Below are 25352 nucleotides of genomic sequence, written 5' to 3' on the forward strand. Positions count from 1 at the left end.
GCATCCACCGCACCCCGTAAATACCTATCTGCAAACAGCCAGGGTCGCCGAACGCCTCCCTGCGTCGCACCTTTGCTCACTTCTCTCGCCTACCTCGCCACCCCTCCGCGAATGCAATTAATCCCCAATTCCGATGCGTATTTACATTTTATTGTTTGTTCATCGCCCGAGCGGGTTATTATTAATCCTAGTTGTTTGACTTGAGTCGCTGCAAGAGTCCAACCCGTTTCTCCTGTTGACAGAGCGTGTTGTTCCAGAGTACGTGCTCAGCGGCAGCCCGCGCGCCCCCAGCTACCCCGCCAGGTCCCCGATGGCGGCGGCCGGCGCCGCCCCCCAGCACAGGTAAGTCCGAAGCAGCATGAATATTCACGGCGTGAATGATTAATCGTCATGTTAATGTTTTATAACGACACGTGTTTATTTACGGGCGGCTGTGTTTGCTCTTCAGAATTGGAACGCAAATAGTCGGTACTCGCCGGTCCCGAGAGAGGGCTTTTTCCGGCACGGGCAGGGCCGGGCCGGCCTCGAAACCCGAAAGTGATTTTTTCTAGTTGATTTTAAACGGTCATACCCATCCAATTTAGTTTTTTTCCTGATAATAATAATAATAATGATAATAGTAATGATGTTGATAGTGATAAACAGGCTAGAATGGGGTTTGGGTTGGTTGTGGAGCCGAATCCGGCCCTGGTCGGAAACGAAATCATTTCAGTTTAATTGGGACCAGATGCGAGGAGTGATTAATCGGCGCCTTTTTTCGATGGCCGAGATGGTTAATCATTCGGGTATTTTTGGATGGGAGTGCGATAAAAAGAGGATGTGATAGCGGAGGCTTTGCTGGTTATGAGCTGGTTCAATTAAGAGTATTACGTGCTTTGCGATAGGAACTGATGGGAGGAGAGTAGACTCGGGAAGGGGCTTTTAGACAGTTTGTTTAGTAAGGGCATCACCAATTACTGGCACGTTGCGTTTGAGGCTTTATCAATGTTTCAATTTTAGGACTTAATTGGGGAAGGATGCGAGTCGAAACGGAAACACTCTGTTAGTGTCGGTTCGATACTGCGAGTTCTTGAACTTAAATTTCTGCGAGGAAATCGATGGGTTTTAAAAGGTCTTGTGTTAAAGGCAGAGCACGTAAACGTTAAATAAAACACTCCTAATATGATCGAACGTTACGAATAATTTTTTGTCTTGTACTTGTCATACTACTAATTAATTTTGGAATTAGTGGATTATTCCTAATAACAAACTGTAATGGGGTTAAAAGGTTACAAAAAAACTAGTACAACACAGTATTATAACTTGTAATTTTTTGAGTGAAAGCCACCGTAAAAGCGACACTTTGATTCCGAAGGACCATTTTTCTCGTTCGTTTCGTGATTTCTGGTGCGTGTTTGTTTGTAACCCAAGCCGGAGTGATGTTTTTCAGGATTTTAATAATGAGGATTATTTCAGCGTTTTATTTCATTTGGATTTCCGTTCCGTCTAAAACTCGCTTCGTTTATATTAAAACAGACTTCCCTGGCAGTGTCTCCTTTGCGCAAAAATCCATTGGAAATGTCTCGCAAATAGATAAGAGAGTGCACTTATACCCACTGTAAATATTAATCTCGTTCCATCTAGAGCAGAAAGCACGTAAGGAGCCGTTTTTCCCCGGCTGCAGGAGTCACGTCGTACTTTCTTTTTAAAAAGCAAATTAATGAAATTATTATTAAAGCAGTTTTTCTCGCACTTTCCTAGGCACTTCATTTCACAACGAGGGCGTTTTAATTTTTCAATAAGCCAAAGGTAACGAGCCGCCTCCACTTGGCACCTGCTTCTGGTTAATTCATGTAATCGTGGCACAAGATCGCGTGACGCGCGACGGTTTTAAAAATTTCCCGTGGAAAACGTCGAGATCAATGACTGATTGCCGGCAACGACAGCCGCGACGATTATTTGTTTGGACACTTAAAAATAAATTACTATTATCTCCGCCGCTGACAGCCTAATAAAGTGCCTACAAAAATCTCCAGAAGCCCACACATTCGTTTCCGAGGAAGTTGCCGGGTCAAAGGCCAGCCGCCCGGCTATCCGTCAAGAAAAGTCGAAACAATTTCCTCGGGAAGAAAACGGAAAATTGATACGAAATTAACGTGTTTGGGATCGGCGCGCGTTTTTATCTCGTCGCGATTGCGTAATTTATCCCGACGATAAATTCACGTGTCATCGGGACGCATATTTATGTGAGGGTTTCCGTGATTTATGCGAGGGGATTTCATTTTTTAATTGGTAGAAAGAAGATTGCCGGACTTCAAAAGAAAGGAAAAGGAGGATGGCGCGGACAAGACACTCAATTAAGCGTGGTGTGAAATTTATTTACTGGCACTTTTTCAAGACGGCTCAACCTGGCTCCAATTTAAGCGCTCTAATGCGACGCACATGACACAGATCGAAAATCGACGGGGTCGGGATTAAACGCCAAATTTACGGCCAGATTTTAATACAAACAACGAGGGAAAAAAATCGCAAAATGTTAGTTAAATTGGAAATTGTTGCACACGGACGCTAAAATGTATTGTGAATAACATCAAGCGAATTATGATGATTTTCTAACTGATATCCAAGTTGCTGCGCCACTTTCGCACTTTTTCGCGACAACCACATTACCCCTGACAGCTGCACCATCTAAAGTAACCCAATAAAATTTACGCTACTTCTAATTGAATTCACGGCTTAATCAATCTCCAACTTCCTCCCCTTCCCAATCAACAGTTATCCTCCCGCCCCCGCGTCCAGGTGCATTTCCAGCCCCGATCCTATCTCCTGTCGTGCCGTCTCACCGTCTGCGCGTTTGTTTTTTCTCCCCCTTCGTGTCCCGCAAGCTAAAGAGACCCGCCGGTGCCGTAACGGCCGCCTTTGTTTTTAATCATGGGTTAATGAGACCGGGGGGCCACGTGCCCCATCCGGAATGTGGGATGTGTTCACGGCGGCGCCTCCACCCCTTCTATTCTGCCCCCTCCACGATGTCTGGCCGGTGCACCGGCCCGTTCTCACGGTTACTGCCGCCTATCACGCACAAAGTCCATTTCAATGTTAAAATCGCATTAAAAATACCTAACCTCACACGTGAATTACACCGACATGCTCTATCGTGTTCTTGTAATGATTATTGATGGGCGCCACTATCGCTCACATGAATATTTGATTAAGTACACGGTTTTAGTCGCGGTTACACCGGTTCGAGTTAATCGCGGCCACGGGAGATTTTCAAAAGTGGAGCGATTCAGTGTGGAGTGAATGTTTGCTGTTAAATTGGCGTTAAATAACCCAGAACGTCGAAATATAAGCGGACGCGGTAAACGATGTCTCGTGAATGCAAATATACAACGGACGCAGTATCACCCGAACGATGAACAAAATTTATATACTTATGTTTTTCTCTGCACGCTGAATGTCTTCAACAAATTTAATTCATGCGAAAGCAAATTTAAATAACAAAGAAATGTCGCAGAATAAATAAAGAAATATGTAAATTGCTTTTAAATGTTATGACATTCGTAGGACAAAGTGTCAACTAAGAATTATAAACATAGCCAGCCGTAACTCCTTTTTTCGATCACACGCTATATCCTTAACCTATTATACAAAGCCCCAAAGATAAAACGCTCAAAATAATTAATTGCTAATTGTCAGCACTATCCCAGAACGCAGTCAAAAAATGACTTCTGTCAAGATTAAAGCTCACAATATTAATTACTACATCGCTCTGTTGATAAGGTCTAAAGGTTGCTGATTACTTTAACACGCTACAGTTGAATTCTGTGTATAAATGTATAGCAGTTGACGTTTTCCTTTGTGCATGTCAAACAAAAGCCTTGTAAAATTAAAATAACAATAATTCGTCTATTAAATTGACATTTCCAAAAAATGAGAGAAAAACGAACTAATTTAGCAAGAAACAGGTTCGGTTGAGAGCGTCCTCGGTTTAACATATTTCCGGTCAGCCATTTTGGAAGTTCCAAAATCCGCGTCAAAATTTACCGAACGTCTCGTCTTATCTCCGCCACGCCGGAGATTATCTATTAATGTAATTTATTTTGCGGTGTGCTGTTCTTAAATGAAAGCAATTTGCCCTCTCTCATTTATTAATGAAGCTAAGCAGATGGAGTTTCCGGAGCTCCGGACTATGTTTGTGGGTTCCATGCACACAGCTCTTTGTTGGCAAAGTTTGTTCTCACGTAGCAATCAAACAAACTCAAAGTAACTTATACATTTGTTTGTCTCGCGCTACAAGATAAAGTACACAGATTTCGGTTTTGATGTCAGTTTCAACCACTTGTCAACGTACACGCCGCATAATAAAAGCTCCGTCGATAGAAAAAAACGTACAGAGGAAGACGGCACTCGACTGCGGCTCTTGACTCCATCATAACTCGTCTAATTAATCCCGTTCGTCTGGTTAATAACTTAATTGTAGACGAGGAGTTTTACAAGGTACGAAACCGGCTGGATTAATGTAGTTTGCGATATTGTTCGCAAAATTGTGAAATTGTTGGCAAGTTCGAGTCGGAGCGAGACCTCAAAACGATGAGCTCAGCGCGGATTGTTTGCATGGAACACATATTGGTATTTCGGCACACATGTTAGATCATAGATGGCTTCGTCTGACGGGGATGACGGAATCGAACGCGACAGACTGCGATCGGACGGGCAGAGGGTGAGTTTCGCTTTAAATTTTTTGTCCGTTCGAATCCTACCGACTGCGCCATTTGTGAAGACACCAACGACAAGTTCTTTCAAACGTTGTCTATTTTAATTATAGTTCGTCAAAAGTTGTCATTTTAGTGTCCATTTTGTCGATTGATAACGAACGTCCGGAAATCCTTGATTGCTATTTTTACAACCGTTGTCGCAGCGCCGCTAATGCATTCCATAATTCCATGTGGCAAAACTGCCATCAAAAACCCACCTGTTATAAACCAGCTCTATATTTTACGACTTCCATAATTTAACTCAATTATAAACCCATTTAAACCGGAGCCGATAATTTAATTTATTCTTATAGAAAAAAATCACGTGACAGGTGGCAACTTGCCCACGCCGCGTTTAATCAACCCACGAATTTGGACAAATCGAATTGAAAAGCAAAATTCCCGGACCGCAAAACATCCATCGAACGTAGGTAGCCACCGGCGTCGGTTTGTTTAAAATTTCAATGTTATGTCTCTCGAAATAGACTGCCAAACAAATCTGCCGGAGTTTAATAGAACGACGTTCGAATGTCGTCTTTCTGTATTATTTTATGTCCTGTAATTTGTGCGCAGTGTGTAATAAACAGGAGGGTGCTGGTATATACGAATCACAGACGCAAATTACAAACAAGAGGTCTCGGCGATCAGTCAATCCAGACAGATGAGTGATAAATGCTCGACCAGCATAACACAAAATTTATATTTAATGGGTGCATAAAGTTTGTAACGTGTCTGGAGATCTTAATCGTTCTAATTAATTTGGGAGACTGCCGGCAGTCACGACAAGGAGGTTAAAAAAATTGTTGGAAGAAGAGGAACGAAACGCACCCTTGTGCGTTGGGTAGCGCGACAGGGGCAAATGCCCGCGATTAGATTATCTAGTCGTAAATAAAAGGTTTTAACGGGTGGCGGCCGCGTTATTTTGTACACGTGAGGGTATCAAGGTAACTAATATGTACTTTGGAGGTAGTCCTTGCTAAAATTTTTAGTGGTTGGGGCGAAACGCGTGTTATGGGGATGTTTGAGGGATGGCAGATGTCGTTCTTGTGAATAGGTGGAACACAGCACGATGTTGTGTATATAATTTTGATTTAGTCAAACAAGACAAATGCATTGTCATCCAAAGATTTTTTCTATTATTATTAGTGTCTTAATTGGTTTTATCCAAAATGCACCAGAGAGCTCTATAAACATAAGTTTCAAATTTTCGAGTATGTTTGTAACCCTCGGCTGCGCCTCGGGTTCCTTTTTGAACAAATTTGACACGAGCTTGAGAGCTCCTTGTGCTTTGTTTTTGAAAAAGTTCAAAACTTTAAGGCCTATAGTTTTTTTTTAAGAATTTGAAAAGATCTTGGAGGCTACTGGTGTTTTGTTTATGGAACTGTTGAAAAATATTAAGCCGTCTAGTTTTTTTTTTAAGACTATGGACTACACTTTAGGATTCCTTTTGTTTTGTCTTCGGAAGAATCTGAAAAGATTTCAGGGGCTCCTTTTATTTTGATTTTGAAAAAAATTGTAAAGATCTTGAGGGTCGTGCTGTTTCGTTTTTAAAAAAATTTGACAATATCTTAGGGATAATCCTGTTTTGTTTTCAAAAGAATTTGGAAAGCTCTTGAGACCCTTTGCGTTTTGTTTTTGTTCAAAAATCTTAGGGCCTCTAGTGTTTTTTTAAGAATATGAAGTAATTTTCAGAACTTGCTGTGTTTAATTTTCGAAAAATTTTGGATAGGCTTGGAGGGCTCTTTGGGTTTTGTTTTTAATGGAGTTCAGTATCTGAGAGCCACTAGTTTTTTTTTTCACAATATAAAATAATATTTAGGGTTCTCGTTTTGTTTTTAAAATATTTGAACAGATCTTGGGAGCTCCTTGTGTTTTGTTTTTGCAAGAAATGAAAAATTTTAGGACTTTTAATTTTGTTTTTTTTTTCTCTTCACACCTCCTTCTGTTTAATTTTCTAGAGATTTTGGAAAGATTTTGAGGGATCCTAGTTTTTTTATTGTATTAAAAAAGGTTACTTTTGTTGCCTGCATTCGTTCTAGATATAGATTCCGACGCGCTGATTCCAAAAATATAGGGTGTTTATGGTTCCGAGTCAAGATTTTAGAAATATTCGGTTCGAAATGCAATTTTTTTCAAAAATTCTTAAAATTGCCATAATTCAATAGACGATTCTGGAAAAATGATAGGAGTTATCGAAGAAATGATGCCGAATGAGACGTGTAAAGGTCGAAATGTACAAGAAAATAGATTTAATAATAATAATAATAATAATAATAATAATAGTTTTATTGTCCAACAGGTTTCCCTAATAATAGGACAAATCTAAATAAATATGTACATATTATAATCAATACCAGAATAATAATATTAATAAAAAAAAAAAAAATTATAATAATAATAATATAAACATAATTCCGAGTATAACTAATTTAAATAAAAAATATCAGCCACATATCGGTCAGCACATCGACACATCGTGGTAATTGGCGAACGACAAAGGAGATTAGTTCGAGCAGCAGAGATGTGAAAGGTGTTGATATATCTCGATGCTGGCCGAGGAACATTAAATCTAACCTGTGATAATAAATCAGGACAATCAATTTTGTTATGAATAAGCTTACACAAGAAGTTAGCCGCATGTAGATCCCTTCGAATCGACAAAGAGAACACCTTGTGTCGTTGGAGAAGACTTTCCATCTCAACACCTCTGGCCGGATAATTACCACTAATTTTGAATGAAAGAAACTTCAAAAATTTCCTGTATACTTTGTCAAGAAGCATGTGCTGACACATGTATATGGGATACCATACTAATGACGCATACTCTAATTTAGGTAGAACATATGCAAAAAAGAGGGATTTAATCACATCTATATTGTTGAAAAATTTTGACGTTCTCATGACAAACCCCAAAGATTTATTTGCAGCATTGCAAATATTGGTAACATGAATATCAAAAGTCAAACAGCTATCAAAAGTAACTCCAAGATCTTTAATTGATGTTTTTCGTTCTAACAGTGTACCTCCTATTGAATAAGAAAAATCAATGATATGAAGTTTTCGACAAAATGAAATGTAGCAACATTTAGTACTATTAATAATAAGTCTATGTAGATAGCACCACTCAACGATTTTCGTAAGTTCACCTTGTAAAAGCTCAGCATCATAAAGACTTGATATTATGGAATAAATTTTCAGATCATCAGCATAAGCTAAGAAACAGCAGTTTAAAGATTCAAGCAAGTCATTAACAAACAAATTAAAAAACAGGGGACCAAGATGAGAACCTTGTGGAACCCCAGAAGTAGAGGTGAAGAGAAAAGATGAGAAACCATTATAAAAAACATAGTTGGTGCGATTGGTTAGATAGGATTCAATTAGCTTCAGTAGAGTTGATGAAATTCCATATCTATTCAGTTTCAGTAAAAGAATGTCATGTGGAATAACATCAAAAGCACGGGAAAAATCCGTGTAAATTACATCAACCTGCTCCCGTTTATCAAGTGATTCGCTAAGATCCTGTTGCAGAACAGCAAGATTCGTCACTGTAGATCTTCCAGTTCTAAAGCCATGTTGCCCCGTACTAATAAATGAACGAGTGTTATCATAAATAACATCATAGAGTACAATCTCAAAAATTTTTCCAAAATTACTTAATATAGATATAGGTCTATAGTTTCCTAGAAATGAAGAATCACCTTTTTTAAAAACTGGACTAATTCTAGCCGTTTTCCAGCGATTCGGAAAAGTACTAGTCTTAAGCGCAAGGTTTATTAGTACAGACAAAGGTTTAGCAAGCACAGTTCTGCAATCCCGTATCAGAAAACTGGGAATCAAATCATCTCCACTAGTATGCTTATTGGGTAGTTTCGCCATTACAGCTGACAACATCTCAGGAGTTACAGATGAAATTGAGAAACAATTGTTATTCAAAGCAGACGTCAACAGCCCAGCAAGGGAGGTATTGTTAGTTTTACTAAATACACTAGCAAACGTTCTAGCAAATGCATCAACTATTTCCTTGGGGTCTGAATAAAGCGTTCCATCATCATCAGATAACTGACTAGGAATCCTAGAAGTACCGTTCTTGGAATGTAAGAATTTCCATAAAGAAGCAGGATTAGACTTAATTTCCTTTTGCATACGATCGAGATATTCATTATAAGAGTTTGTTAAAAGATTTTTTACAAGAGATCTTAATCGTTTGAATTCATTGTAGTGTCGACAATCTTTTGTTTTTATCCATTTCTTCCTGTAATAGGCTTTTAGTTTAATATATTGTTGAATGTTAGAAGATACCCAAGGAGGAAATTTAGATGAATAAACACCAACAAAGGGCACAGAAACATTCATTAAGTTGTACAAATGAGAATAAAATTGTTCAACTGCAAAGTTAATATCTTCCAGATTATCAAGGAAGGACCAATCCGATTCAAAAATATCCTTATATAAACGAACAAGGTTGGCACGTCGAAAGTTATAACGTCTATTTGTTGATACAGGAAAAGGTGAAAAATCAGCTGACGTGATTGAAAAATGTATATGAAGAGCCGGATGATGAGGATCTTCACGTACTAACGCAGGTAAACACTGGAACACTACTGCATTAGTGTCGTGGCTAGAGAGAACTAAATCAAGCAATCTACCATTGCTGTTTTTAACAGAATTAACTTGTGTAACCTGTACGACACTACATAAATCCTTGACAATTCTCGATTTACGACAGTTCGTAACATTAACATTTGAAAATTGAGGAACATAGTTGAATTTCGAAGGTTGTCGAAAAATGGCCAAATTTTTTTTAAGGGGAGGGTATTGAAAAATTTTACTTTTGAAAAAGTTGCTTAAAAATTCACAAACAATTCTGGGATATAGATTTAGACTTTCTGATTCTAAAAATATAGCGTGTTTATGATTCCGTGTCAAAATTTTAGGAATATTTGGTTTGAAAAGCATTTTTTTTGTCAAAAATCGTTAAAATTGCCATATTTCAATGGATGATTCTGGAGTTATCCATGAAATAATGCTCAAAATACCTCGTGGAGATTGAAATCTATAAAGAAATGTATTTAGCATGTAACAATAATGTAACAATACAGCTTTGAAAACATGTAAAACATTACAGTAAATCAGATAAATTTTCAATTCGGGGTTGACAAGGTGGCCTCCGAGCGCCCCGTCCCTTTTACCTTCCGGCGAATAGTTAACCGGCCCATGCTCCATTTTAAATCAACAAAAACAAAGCTCGTTTTCGCTTCGTCCCTTCCGTGACCTTGCCCTTCCAGCCGTGATTTGTCTCAACTTCGATTCGAGCCCATTCCAAATCCCGCTTTTATTTGTCGGGGATTTCCCGAATAATTGGAGATCTCGAACCGTCCACTCGCTCCTCCCGGCTATCCCTTCAGCTCGCCATTGATACTCCGAGTAAACAAAAGTCGAGTTTTTGGTCCCCCGCGTCAAATTCAAATCAGATCACGCGATGACCCCTAATTCGGTTCGAATTCGGCTAGGACGCGTATTAAAGTGGCGTCGTCGCCATGACGACCGCATGTGACGATCCCCAGCGTCCCGTTACCTGGCAACTCCTGTCGAACGCTCCGACATGTGAAGACGACACTGATTATAAGAAAGAATGATTGACGAGTTTTGAACCGGTGCTGATTTAATTGTGAAGCCGTGCGCGATGTTTTAATTCGCGGAGTGCACGTAGCGCACGACCCGCATTGTTGGTTGCGGACATCCGGCGCCGCACACTGCGATACCGAAATTGTTTTGTTTTACGAAAAAAGCGGCGAAAATACAATTGAATCGATTTACTAATGTTCTGGTTCTGGGGATACTTTCGTTCGAAAAATGACGACCCTGATGAGAGTTTCGCGTTGCGCGATGATTCAATTATGCCGGAGTGAAAAGTTTTAATTGCGGCAATTCTGGCAGTCACGTGTGCTCCTCGCCGGAGATCGATACCGAGAGGTAACACATGAACGGTCCGCCGGCTCCGACAATACGCCTCATCAGCGGCATTGTCATTGTCTCATGCGTGCTGCCTCGATGATCACCGGCCGTAATTAACTTGTTCGATTACCCTCCGAGGGGTGCTGCATCTGCAGCGGCGCATAAAAGCTCCTCCGCAAGAGAGAGACGGAGGAGGCGCGGCGCTCAGGTGGAGGGAAAAGACGGTCTGACCATGGGAGGAAGTGGCGCCCCTTTGAGGAATCAATTTTAAAGCAATTAATCTGGGATGCTGGAAAGCCGTACCTGAAAGAATTTCAGCGAGTTGCTTCATATCTTGTTACAGAATTTCGGGGAGCTTTGTACAAGTTTCAGTCATTAATTGAACTTTCATGAGGTTGCCTGAAACGAAAGTGATTTTCAAGTTGCGAACTCGCGGGAAGGGCGGATTTTTCGACGCCGAAATCGATTTTCGAGGGAGATGGGGCATTTAGCGAGGTGACTTATGGCACTTTGCAGACAACTACATCCAGGCGAGGAGCGTCTCGGAGGGAAATGTGTTGTATGCTTTATTCGGGATTTTTCGCTAAGGAATACCGGGGTCGGGGGGAAAAACTATACTTCAGGGAACTGTTTTTACTTGTTCGGTTTCGTCACTTTTAGCGAGGTGGTGATTTACAAATTAAAGATCGCCATTCAGGCAAGTCGTCTTGCCAAGACTAAGTAATGCAATTGTCGAACATTCTACTGATTCTGCATTACCTAACAAGTTATCTAAACTCATCTAAATTGGTCTGTTTGGTTCCATGTTATTTTTACAAATCTGATCAGACTATTCAAAAAAAATTGTACAGTACAACAGTACAAGTGCGGACATTATGAAGTATATTTAAAGCAGACAACCTATTGGAAAATGTACAAAAAACTAATAAAGCGAAATATCGAGAAATTGAACAATCGAGTAATCGAAATCCGAAAACTCGAAAAATCAAAAGATCGAGCAATCAGAAAATTGAAAATTTCCAAATTTGAAATGTTGAAAATTTTTAAAAATCGAATAAAAAAATCGTAAAATCGAAAAGTGTAAAACTTAAAAATTTGAAAAATTGAAAAATAAAAATATCGAAGAACAGAAACATCGAGAAACGTAGCATCAAAAGATCGAGAAATTAAGAAATCGAAGTCGGAAAATTGAAAAATCGAAATAGCCCAAAACTGAAAAATCGAAAAATAGTAGAAATTGAATAATCGAAAAATCGAAACATCGAAATCTCGATAAATCGAGAAATCGAAAAATAGAAAATTTTAAAAATTCAAACATCCAGAAATCTGAAATTTAAAAATTCGAAAAACTGAAAGATAGAAACGTCGCCCTTTTCGTAATTTTTCGTACTTTTCGTCCTTTTTCCTCCTTTTCATCTTTTTCGACCACGTCCTTTTTCGTCCTTTTCGTAATTTTTTGTCTTTTCGTCCTTTTTCGTTATTTTTCGTCGTTCTCGTCCTCATTCTTTTTCGTCCTTTTCGTCATTCTCGTCCTTTTCGTCCTTTTCATCCTATTTCGCCCTTTTTTGTCCTCTTCGTCCTTTTTCGTCCTATTCGTAATTTTTCGTCTTTTTCGTCCTTCTTGGTCCTTTTCGTCCTTTTTTGTCCTTTTCGTGATTTTTCGTCTTTTTCGTTCTTTTTCGTCCTTTTAAAAGCAAAAAACTGAAAAATCTAGACACAAAAATCTAAAATCCAGAATTCGATAGATCTGAAGATCGAGAAATCGGAACATCAACAAACTGAAACATCAATAAATCGAAAAATTCAAAAATTGAGAAATCGAAACATCGAAATCTCGATAAATCGAGATATCGAAAAATCAAAAACTTTAAAAATCAAAAATTCGAAAAACATTGAGAAACAAAACATGAAAAGACTAAGAAGTCGACAAATCGAAAAGTCTCGAAGTTGAAAAATTGAGAAATCAAAATAACCCAAAATGGAAAAAACGAAAAGTTAAAAATTGAAAAATTTAATGTCAAAAAAAGTTGAAAAATCGAAATCTCGAGAAATCAATAAATTAAAAAAACGGAAAACAAAAAATGGAAAAAATTTAAAATCGAAAAACTGAAAAATCAAAAAACCCAAAAATCTAAAATCGAGAGTTCGATAGATCTAAAGATCGAGAAATTGGAACATCAACAAGCTGTAAAATCAAAAAATTAAAAAATAGAAATATCGAAAAACTGAAACATCAAGAAACGAAGACTAAGAAATCCAAAAGTCGAGAAGTCAAAACAAAAAATTGAGATATCAAAATCGCCCAAAATGGAAAAAAATGAGAAGTTGAATTGAAAAATTTAATATCAAAAAAAGTTGAAATGTCGAAATCTCAAACAATCAAAAAATTGAAAAATCAGAAAATCTTAAAATTGAAAATTTAAAATAACAGAACTAAAACATCGAGAAACGAAACATCAAAAGATCGAGAAATTAAAAAATCGAAGTCGAAAAATTGAGAAATCTAAATAACCACAATTGAAAAATTGAAAAGTTTGTAACTAAAAATAAATCGAGAGATCGATAAATCTAAAATTTTAAAAATTGGAAAACTAAAATATCGAAATATTGAAAAATCAAGAAATCGAATCATCAAAAAATCGAAAGATTGAAAAATCTCAAAACTGAAATTTCGAGAAATTTTAAAATTCCAAAACTGCAACATCGAAAAATTGAAGAATCCGACAATTGTAAAATCGGAAAACCGAAACATCGGATAATTGAGAAATTAAAAAATGAAACTACCGAGAAATCCAAAAACTGAAAATTGAAAAGTCAAAAAATTGAAATAAAAAAAACTGAAAAATGTTAAAACACAAATAACGAAAAAAACTGAGAAATCTAAATTTTGATTTTTTTCAAAAAATCTCGAAGTCTAGGATAAAAATTCAACACGGATTCATAAACCACAAGTTGAGGACCATGTTAACTTTTAACACTTAATTCGGTAAAATTGTAAGATGACATCATCAATTCCCGGGGAGGGAGCATGTTAAATTTAATATTATGTTATTAGAAAAAAATTTGGTGGTATTTGGCTAACAAAATTATAGCGTACTTAATTGAGGTACAAGCCGTTAACAGAATCCACCTCCATCGATAAATTTCAGCTACCAACCGATGTGTTAATATTTTCCTACTGCGAAAACGGGGCTTTAAAAGCTCAACCGCCGTTCCGAAGGTAAATTACCAAAAAACAAGTGAATTTGAGCCACCAGCGGCGGCAATCTTGTTCGCCGCATTGCCTCGTCCTTTCCAGAAAAAATATTAAACCTGGCTTTTGTGTTGTTCAAGGCTCGGCAAATATCCGAGAAATTTAAAACATTTGCGGCACGACGCAGCTATTAAACCCGACGAAGACGTCTTCGCTCGACGTCTGTGTTAGGATTTAGGCCCTGGAGAGTAAGTCGTCCTTTCTAGTCATTAAAGGAGGCTTCTCAGAATTACACGTCATGCGGATGGAACATTCAAATTAAGTCGAGTACTGTAGCATCTGTAGATAGACCGCCCTTGTTAACAGCGTCTCTTGTAGTTATCTGCGCTAAAGTACAGGCCATGCGCTCTCTAATTACAGACTATAAACTAATGGAATACGCCGCTTTTTGCTCGCAACAAAAACCCGATGACTGGCTCGGATAATTTAACGCCATATAATTTTAGTATCTGCTTTCAAACAGATGTGATTTTGAATAATAATGAACGGAAACGCTGGATGGAGACGAGTTTCGACGCGAATTGATACTCCGCAATAATTAAGAATTAGTAACTGTAAAAACAGTCTTCTTTTGTAATTTTGAAATATCGATTTTCTTTCGAGATTTTTGAGTGGACAAGGAGGTTGGCTCTGGAGTGTCAGAAGTATCATCGTGCCCCTGCTCGAGGAGGCAATGCCCCCGCGAAACGCCCGTCTCTCAACCTCATTTTCCTTAAAATTTTATGCCGAAACCTTCTTCGCTCCCTCCCTCAAAGCTACCGGTCCATGTGTCATCCTTTCGCATGTTTATTCCTCCAAAGCAGTGCGTTATCGTCCTGAATTCAATTCCCGGTGGGACCTACGCGTTCTCAGCTGCCACACAATGGGACTAGACACATCCATTTTGCCACTGTGACTTACACAAATACAACAATTCTATAAAAAGTTCTCTCGCGTTATTTTTTTATGTGGCCACGTGAGAGCCTGTACGGCGAAAAGGGCCGTTCGGCACGAGGGAGCGATGCCATTTTCGCGAGGATTTGCTCACATATGTAAGGATTAATCTTTAAGGAAACGGCGGAGAGAATTTTTGAAAGCGTTAAAATTTCAGCGGCGACATTCGGAAGGTGCGTGCACCCCCCAATTAAATTCGGGCTTTCTTATCCCGGCACGTGTGAATTAGATCCTCCGGAGTCGCTCGCACAACATAAAAATTTCTCCGGTAGGCGTGCTCGGCTTTAATAAATTCCGGAGACCTCGGCCCTTCCGGAAGCCGCAATTACAAAAATTCCTCTGCTCGTCCGAGATTGCCGCCGTTTATCACGAGACAGCGCGGCCATATCCGGGGATAGAAACGTTATAAATATTTAGAGGCAAATCATGAAATAAATGCGGGCTGTCGCGTGCTGCCGGGGAATCCCGGAGCCGTAACGACACACCGCCGGCCGGCATAAAATATCCCCGTATTCTCATGTAGTCATTTAGAAAAATGTCATCGTTACGGTCGGCTTCCTCCGGGTTCGCGACAAGGCGCCGCACAAGACGCCCGGAGCGAACCGGAACGAGCGCACCTGACCCGCCGTCATTTTTCGAACAAAAATCTCGATTAATGCCGGAATTAATCACGCGACGAGTCCGGGCAAACTTGACAGTATAATAAACCACGCGTTTGTCTTCACTTAAACCACGTTCGGATTTTTGACTTAGCAGTAGTTGTGTACGACAGGCCGGTCGAAGCCGACGATTTATGAATTTCCAGGTAAGAGCGGCCCGACTCCGGACTCCATTCCCCGGAATTAGTACGTGGCGGTTGGCCGCGTATTAATTAACTGGAGTCGGGACTGAATAGGCGCGCTCGAACGAGTTGAATGGTTTTGAGTAGATAAGGAAAGGCCGGAACTTCATACACACAATATCGGGTAGGGACTAAATGGGAATCGTCTACGTTACAATTAGACCTATAATAATAACTGCTGGGGGGTGGCGTTCGAATTTACAGTTTATTATGGCCGAGACTACTCAAAACAACGCCCTGTTGTTTATCACAACATGCTGCTTTCGTTCGGGCCAATCCAAACAAGAACGGATTCGTGTAAACAGGTCGAAACGACCTGCCGTTTCTACGACACGCGTTATGTCCGATTCTTCCACTCGACACGTGTTTCGGTCGATAACGCCATCAGGCTGGTAATGGACTGTGCTTGATGCCGGCTCGCACAACACCGCAACGGAAAGAAAAACAAAACGCTGGCTTAAAGGCACTTGAAAGAGACCAGCGAAGGAGCCGTATTCACTTTTGACGCAAAAAGATGGGTTTCCATGGAGTGCATGCATAGCAGAAAACAGCTGGATGTGTTCTCAGGAAAGCGCTTCGTATTTACAACGAAAGTGTAAATTTGCTGGATTATACGTACATTTTTAATCTTCGTCAATTATTATCTTCTCGTCTAAAACCTGTTTCTTTCGAGTTTCAATTTCTTTCCCCGACATCGTCTATTTTTGACCCGCTTCCGCCATCAAACGCCACCTTCTCAATTAAACAAGAATGCGTAATTATTCGAAAAGGTGAGAAGCGAAGAGGAAGGTTTAAATCGTTGCAACGGCACATCTCCACTGTGTATAACTGTTCCGAGGTTCTCGTAAACGCTACTACTTCCCGGTTTTATGATTACATCGCTCTGCATTTCTCCAGAAAGTGGAATACGTCTGAAAGACGTCTCTAAGCCTCATGAAAATCTTATTAAACCGAGAATCTCTACATTAAACTTGAAAGGTTCGAAGCTGGGGCCTAATCAATTCAGACTTCCGGAATTTCCAGAGGAATCGCGGAAAGGAAAAAGCGCTTTTTAATGGTCACGTGAAGACAAGACGTTTAATTTATTTGAAGATGGGAAGTATCGAAAACAAGTTTGATATCGGGAGGTGGAGCGCGGTGGAGATTAGGGAAGGAATTTTCCGTTTGGAGAGTTGTGATCCAATGCGTGATAAGTGTGACGTCACGTCTACTACGGTAGTAGATTTAATTTTATGGATTCTATTGAAAAACGTGAAGATTTTTAATAATTTTTTCATTTGATTAACATTTTCAAAATCTGTAAAATTTTACATTTCGTTTTATTCTATTTATATTAAATAGTAAGCGTTTATGACGGAACGCTCTAAAAACTGCTAACAAGTAATTTATTTTTTGTGAGATTTTTTCGTTCCTTGGTTTTTCATGTTTCTGCTCGTTTTTATTATTAATGCTACTTTGAAAAGTTATCAACAAAAGTTGTAGATAACTGTATTATCTATAAAGTTTCTCCGCATAAAATTTTTGTCAGACGCGCACTTACGGAGTTAAATGAAAAAATAATGCAGCGCAGGTTCGAATTCTGCACCTGACACTCTAGTTGACTTTGTTCTTCAAAATCTATATTGTAATACTTAAACCAAATTACGAACAACGACACGGAACGTAATGACGTCACCACTTGTTGTCTATTTATTACTAATTTTTATTAATGAATGAGTTTCTCGAAAATTTGGGAATATAATACTGTTATATACATTTTTATTTTAACTTATAAAGGTTCTTATCAAAAAAAAAACAAAATTCGCATAATCAAATTTTATAATTTTGTTTTATAGTATTTCAGAGTCGAGGGAAGTTCTGTCCAAATAACTTTGGACCAATTTTTGTCAAACAATCTGGCCTCTCAGGATCCGGCTCACTGTCGGTCATCAGCTATAAAAAGAATACATTTTCTAATTTACAAGGTATTATTAATCAATTTGCTTCTTACTCATTAGGCCGAAAATGGCTTCTGAAGGTTGAAACCTAAAAAAATTCACTTTGGTAATTTAAAAAAAAAAGGTCAATATTTTCTTGAGAGGGGTAGTTGAAAAATTGAGCTTTTGAAAAAGTTGCCTAAAAATTCACAAAAAATTCTGGGATATACTACAGGGCTTCCACAGACTCACTATTTTTGCAATTCACTCACTTTTTTCACTTTTTCTGTGTAAAATCTTTTTAGTTTTTGATTTACAAATTTATTTATTTCTTTTTGTGAAAATGAGAGAATACTGGACTTTATTAAAACAAATATTTTCAAAGATTTAGTACAAGGATTTTTTTAACCATTGTTTCAAATTCTTCAAAGCCTTTTTAACGCATATACGTAATCACCCTGTAGACAATTTTTTTTTAATCCTAAAAATTTCCATATTTCAATGGGCGATTTTTGAAAAATGGTAGTAGTTTTCGACGAAATGGAGCCGAAAATAACTTCTGGAGGTCGAAATGTATTTATGTAAAATTTCTGTAGGTAATTGTTGATGATGGACGAAAACCACATTTCGAACAAAATATCTATCAATCAACATGGTTCTTTTGTTGGAAGATCAACTGTCAGTAATTTAGTCTTACTAACTCAATTTTCGGGGGAATATTCGAGATCAAATTATTTCCAATATTTAAATAAAGATCGCCAAAACGCCCATCACATGAAAATACATCCTTCCAGAATACTGAAACTGTTCGAAATTCTCAAGCTTTAAGCGTCTCACAAAGTTTTTCAACTTGTAGTAACTAGACTGCAAATTAGAAAAGTTGTTTCTCGTACACATTAGCCGCATAATAATAAAGTCATTGCAAGTTAGAAATGTAGAAATGTATCTGCATCCCAAAGCAGTAAAACATCGTAGAAGATGATATTGTTGAGTATCATTCAATCGCTCGTCTCAATTTGGAGTAATTTTTGGCGCATATATTAGCGCTTTTACGCTTCATCCTTTTAATCCCTCCGCCGTAAATGCGTCTCGGCATTACGCCTCCTCCAGCCTCCGCAAACAGCAATCAAGCGCTCCGTATACGGTCGCGCAACAAGCAAAACTCGCCGTTCAAAGGACACACGTGTGCTACTTTGCGGAGATTAAAACGGTACAGAGCGCTTATTAATTAGAGTGCAGTTGACAGGATCGCCGAGAATTATCAACGGAAAGACAGCGGAGAAGCGAGGACCCGGCCTGACCCCCTGCCGAGCAAAAATTGATCGCCGGCTCTACGAAATGTAAACCGCGCTAACGAAGTCATTTCCTTCGGAATTAATGATCCGGGATTCTATTTCACCCACCTACAGGGAAAATACGTCAAAACCGGGCGGGCGGGCGCTCGGCACCGACTTCGCCTAGTTTTCCATGAGAGAGAGGATTTATTTTATTTTGTGGTGGGATTCGATTAATATTCCGAAATCAAAATGGCCGACCGAGCGGGCTGGGCCGCCCTTTGTTTGCACAGATGTACACAAAGGGATGAGAGCACGAAGAAAACGGTCTTGGAAACCGATACGGAGAGGGTTGGGTGCGGACAATATGCTACTGACGAACATAACGTAATTGGGGATGTGAGGTTGTTTTAGGGACTTTTGCCGAACGAAGCGAAGTTCTGGCAACAAGTTGGGAGGAGGCGGGACGGCTACGTGTACTTGAATTTTCAAGAAACAACAATAACTTCTTATTTGAATATCTCGGGGTATAGGAGAGTTAGGTGGAGGTCGCTTCAAAAACGAGTTCAACGCAAAGAAACTATACTTCATTTACTCACTTTCCCTACTTTTACTAGTTGAGTCTTCGTTCCTACACATTTCTTGTAATCTTCAAAACAAATTCAAGATCATGAAATTTGGTAGTGCGACTGCTATATAATTATAATTAATATAATAAACATAATTAACTTTGGCCATAATACATGAGCCCATTAGGAAACAAATCGGCCATCCACAAATAACATAAAACAGGTAAACAACATCCATAAATATGAAAATAAATAATCAAATAAAGATTTGGAATAAAACTGCAGCGATAAATAACCGGGATGTAATAGTTTAAATAAAACATCAAATTAAACAAACAAAGCAAACACGTACGAGATAAATGTGATATTAACGCATTGAATGTAAAATTTCCCGAAATCGAAAAATAAATAACCAGAGTAAGCTATAATTAAAACCCCTTGTTTTTCCCAGTGCACGATATTACAAGTGATAATGCGTAAGATAATATCAACACGAAAGTGGTCATGTGTGAATTAAATTGATCACCACATTTTGATAAAAGTTGATTAAATGTGTTTTCACTCGTATTTGACGTGATTACGAGTGAAGTGTCTTGTAAATTTGTTAATTTGTCCGAACAGATCATCAATTTTTGGACAAGGATGCTATTAATCGCAGAATTACGTAGTTAAATACTACGAAAGAGTGTAAATGTTCTACAATAATACGATTAAATCGCACTCAAAGCGCATACATGGATTTGTGTTGTATGCAAGGATTCAGTGCGCATCACACTGATTTCGAATTTGTATAATACGTTAGTGGAGATATTAAAATTAATCAGGCAAAACATAATACGATGGAGTATGATGAACACTAGTCGAATCTAAATCGAAATTCAGGAAATTAATTTAAGAGAAGTTGGTATTTTTGAGCCATGAAAAATATGGAATGAATATTCTTCGTATACAAAATTCGTCATTTACTTTTCAATTAGGTATACTTTATTACAGTTTATTTTTGACCTGATAACGGTTACCTTTCGGATATTATTCAAACAGCTGTAAAAACGTACAGTTCGCCTTTTTTTCTTGATCTCTGTAGAAGCGTGTTTTAATAATATGTTCCGTGTCGTCGTAATTTGGTTTAAGTATTACAATATTCATTTTGAAGGAAAAAGTCAACTAGAGTGTCAGGTGCAGAATTCGAACCTGCGAAATTGGTTGTCAACCAAATTACTAGATTTACATGGCTTACCTTTGTCTAAAACCACCCTGAACGGTGTACACTGCGAGTAATTCGACAAAGGCCGCCCCCGCGTGATGCTGCGGCCGAATTTAGCCGCTTCGCTTCAACTCCGACTTTTCTGCATTATGTAGTCGTCCAACAGGAAGTGCAAAAGGTGCTACCGCCATTAGGCTGCAAAGAGCCGGAAATTAGAGTTAACCGGATTGCAGAGGCTCGGCGGTCGAGTTACTTTACCGTTCCTACATCGACAATATCAAATAATGAAGTTCTAATGCGGAGGGATGTGCGGGCCTTATCTGGCGCCCTCTATCGAACAGGCCGTTATCAGTCCTGTGACACGGGTAAGCTTTTATCCTACACAGTGCGACTGACGTCCTAAGCACAGGACGTCCTTATAATTCTATTACTTATCTCCCTATCGCTCTTTTTTATCTATTAACCCCCGAGTTGACTTTTGTACGTCTTAATTACATTATTCACTCGGCTTTTATGTCTGTGCGTCAGATATATAATAAGAATGCCATCCGTTTCTGACGTGCCCTCTTAACTAAACCCCTTAATCAAGTTTCTGAGTTTCGAGAAGAAAGTCCGCTGAGAGTACACAGGTAGGCGGGGTCGCTAGGGATTGCGCTATCTGATGACCAGAGGAATGATAAGGATAAGTGCTTATTGTTCTTAATAGAGGGGAAACGAGTTTAGATTTTCGAGAGAAGCGGTTTAGAACGTGGAAGGAATTTAGTGGCTTCATTCATTACAAAATCCTACTGTCGATATGTGTTCACAAATATGATATATGATATCATCAACGTGAATCCGATTAACTTAAGACTTATATAGGGCTTCTGGTAGATGTAGACATTTCAGTAGATCAGGAAAATACACAATTCACCAAATTATGTCGACCACCTACGAGTTCAGAAAAATTGTTGTAAATTATTTATATGAGTTTTTATCGTAGACATAAAATCAAACTGAATAATAATGTTTTATGTAAGAGGACAACGTTCTATATCTTTTTGACTTGAAGAAATTGGATTTGTTGGACGGGGTCATGAAACGTCGAGAAAACGCGGAAGTGGCCTCGACAAGTGAAAATCAAGGCGGATTCATAAACCACGAGTATATTATTTAATAAAATTTAAATAAATTAAAGCTTATTTTATCGTTTCATTCCTTTTGCGTGCTAACAATAGTTTCACATTGAATTTTTTGTGGCATTTGTCGAGTCGTCGCGCTGACGGAAGGGATTTCCGAATCTCTGTGAACTATTTTCCGCTTTGCTCGTAGAAACGGTTCTCCGCCGCCGCTTCGCCCTCAAATATTCATTCGCCTACTTCGAAATAATGTTTATGACGCCACTCCACGTCTTGTAAAGTAAATTACTTCCATTTGTGCGCTCGCCGCAACTCAACGATCGGATAACTCACTTTGGGACAGTCGCTGACCAATTTTTGTGCATAAAACATCCGCTATCTGGACCGTTAGCAGAAATAAAGACGTCCCATTCGTGCAGTCCAATTGCAAAAATGCATCCATCCCTTAGATAAATGTCGGCCTCTCCCCCTATTAGCCCCCGTTCTCGTATCGGTTTCACCTCACTTTATGTAAAACGTTCAGATTTTAATGGCCCATAACTCAGCTCGCTCCCCGTTGTTAATCTTAAGAAAAGGCACCGTTTTAAGAGTTCTGGTCCACATATTTCCGTGTCTCGTAACGACACACCCCCCATAAAACGGCTGAAATCTCGCGAATTTATGCGAAATTAAGCAGACGTTACGAGCTGCTCCCAATTGGACATCGATTTCTACGGATTCAACCACTCAACCTGCGAAGAAGAGACGGCCGGAGCGGCTTACCTACACTTTGTCCCGTCTAGATCGAACATGATACTTTTTGTCGCGAACGGGCGGTTGAAAGCGCCGTTTACGACGTCTCGGGGCAGTTGACCACTTAACTGTGCGATATGTGGACAGATTTCATGGCGCAAATAAATACCCTTGAGTACAGGGTCGAATTTCAGCGTCATAGAGCAATGTCCATAACAATCACTGCGCGAAAAGCTTATAAAAAAATTATATTAAGGTTATTTCGACAGAACTTCCCTCGTCCTTGACGTAAGCCATAAATCTTTAAAAAGCTAAAAAATTTTATTATACGATTTTTGTTTTATAAAGTAAAAACTCCGAAAAATCGAAAATGGAGAAATGGAAAAACGGAAAATTGAAAAATCAAAAAATTGGAAGTTTGGAAATTATAGTAATAGAATGAAATCTTCCGAAAAGTCGAAAAAATCGAAAACTGAAAAATCGAAAACCCGAGGGATTGAAAAATTAAAAAACGACATGTAATTAAACTGCAAATTCGAATATCAAAAAATCGGAAAAGTAAAAAAATTGAAGTCAAAAACTGATGAACGAAAAAATTGAAGATTCAAAAAATGAAAAACTAATAATTTCAAAAATCGAAGAATTGAAAAATTGAAAAATCGAGAAAATGAAAATTCAATGAACCAAGTACTCTACAACTCTGTTAAATTAATCAAGGATTAAATATTTAATTCACTTTTCTATAAACCGGCCCTGAGAAATTTATTAAATGAAAAATTGAAAAATCAAGGAATAATAAAATCAAGAAACTTAAAATCAAAAACTGAAACATCCCAAAACTGAAAGATCGAAAAATCGAGAAATCGAAGTATCGAAAAGCCGAAAAATTTAAAATTCGAGAAGTCGAAAAATCGAAAAACTGAAAAATCAGAAATCGAAAAATTGAAGAATTGAAAATTTGGAAATCAAAAAACCGGAAAATCGAGAAGCCGAAAAACTGAAACATTGAAAAAACGAGAAATCGAGAAATAGGAAAATCAGAAAATCAAAAAATCAAAAAATCTAAAAGTCAAAAACTCAAGTTGTCGAAAAATCGACCAATCGAAAAATCCAAATTTTAGAAACGCCCAAAATCAAACAAATGAAAAGTTGAATAATTCAAAAAATCATAAAACAGAAACATCGAAAAATAGATAAATCGAAAATTTTGAAAAATCGAAGAATTCTAGAATCAAGAAACTTAAAATCAAAATACTGAAACATTCCAAAACTGAAATACCGAAAAATCGAGAAAGCGAAACATCGAAAAGCCGAAAAGTTTTAAGTTAAGAAATGCCAAAAATTGAAATATTGAAAAATCATAAAACAGAAATATCGGAAAATAGTTAGATCGAAAATTTAAAGAAAATCGAAAAATCGATTATTTGAAAAATCTAAAAATTGAAAAACGAAAAACTGAAAAATTGGACAATCGAGGAATTGAAGAATCGAAAAATTTAAAAATCAAAAAACTGAAACGTCTCAAAAGTGAAATATCGAAAAATTGAGAAATCTGAACTTGAAAAATCGAGAAATCGATACATGGACAAACTGAAAAATTTTAAATTCGAAAAATCAATAAATCAAAAAATTGAAAAATCGTAAAACAGAAATATCGGAAGGTAAAGAAATTGGAAAATAAAAAAACCGAGAAATCGAATATTTGAAAAATCGAGAAGTTGATGAATAGAAAAATTGAAAAATCCCAAAAATGAAATATCAATAAACTGGATTTCGAAAAATTGAAAAATTTTAAACTCGGTGACTTAGAAATCAAAAAACTTAAAAATTAGAAAACATCACAAAACTGAAATATCAACAAACTAAGAAATCTATACTTGAAAAATCGAGAAATCGAAACATCGAAAAGCCGAAAAAATGTGAAATCGGAAAGTCGAAAAATCAAAAAATCGATCAATCAAAAACCCCAAAAATTCAGAAACGCCAAAAATTTAAATATTCAACAATCGTAAAACATAAATATCGGAAAATAGTGAGATCGAAAATTTAAAGAAAATCGAGAAATCGACAATTTGAAAAATTTAAAAATTGAAAAACGAAAAACTGAAAAATTGGACAATCGAGGAATTGAAAATCGAAAAATTTAAAAATCAAAAAACTGAAACGTCTCAAAAGTGAAATATCGAAAAATTGAGAAATCTGAACTTGAAAAATCGAGAAATCGATACATGGACAAACTGAAAAATTTAAAATTCGAAAAATCAATAAATCAAAAAATTGAAAAATCGTAAAACAGAAATATCGGAAGGTAAAGAAATTGAAAAATAAAAAAACCGAGAAATCGAATATTTGAAAAATCGGGAAGTTGATGAATAGAAAAATTGAAAAATCCCAAAATTGAAATATCAATAAACTGGATTTCGAAAAATTGAAAAATTTTAAACTCGGTGACTTAGAAATCAAAAAACTTAAAAATTAGAAAACATCACAAAACTGAAATATCAACAAACTAAGAAATCTATACTTGAAAAATCGAGAAATCGAAACATCGAAAAGCCGAAAAAATGTGAAATCGGAAAGTCGAAAAATCAAAAAATGGATCAATCAAAAACCCCAAAAATTTAGAAACGCCAAAAATTGAAATATTCAACAATCGTAAAACATAAATATCGGAAAATAGTGAGATCGAAAATTTAAAGAAAATCGAGAAATCGACAATTTGAAAAATTTAAAAATTGAAAAACGAAAAACTGAAAAATTGGACAATCGAGGAATTGAAGAATCGAAAAATTTAAAAATCAAAAAACTGAAACGTCTCAAAAGT

General features: G+C 37.5%; 1 protein-coding gene across 11 annotated transcripts in view; it reads left to right on the forward strand.

The window, feature by feature from the left end:
- Positions 1-25352, forward strand: part of Ten-a (Tenascin accessory) — a 250510-nt gene that overhangs the window by 173091 nt on the left and 52067 nt on the right. For all 11 annotated transcript variants that reach the window (XM_064071908.1, XM_064071909.1, XM_064071907.1 and 8 more), the window contains one exon: positions 258-342. In XM_064071908.1, the coding sequence (XP_063927978.1) occupies positions 258-342 (85 nt within the window). The remainder of the gene's footprint in view (positions 1-257; positions 343-25352) is intronic.

Source organism: Zophobas morio, unplaced genomic scaffold (genome assembly GCF_036711695.1).
Source record: "Zophobas morio isolate AGI-343-1 ecotype UQ-CSIRO unplaced genomic scaffold, CSIRO_AGI_Zmor_V1 ptg000041l, whole genome shotgun sequence".
Classification (NCBI taxonomy): domain Eukaryota; kingdom Metazoa; phylum Arthropoda; class Insecta; order Coleoptera; family Tenebrionidae; genus Zophobas; species Zophobas morio.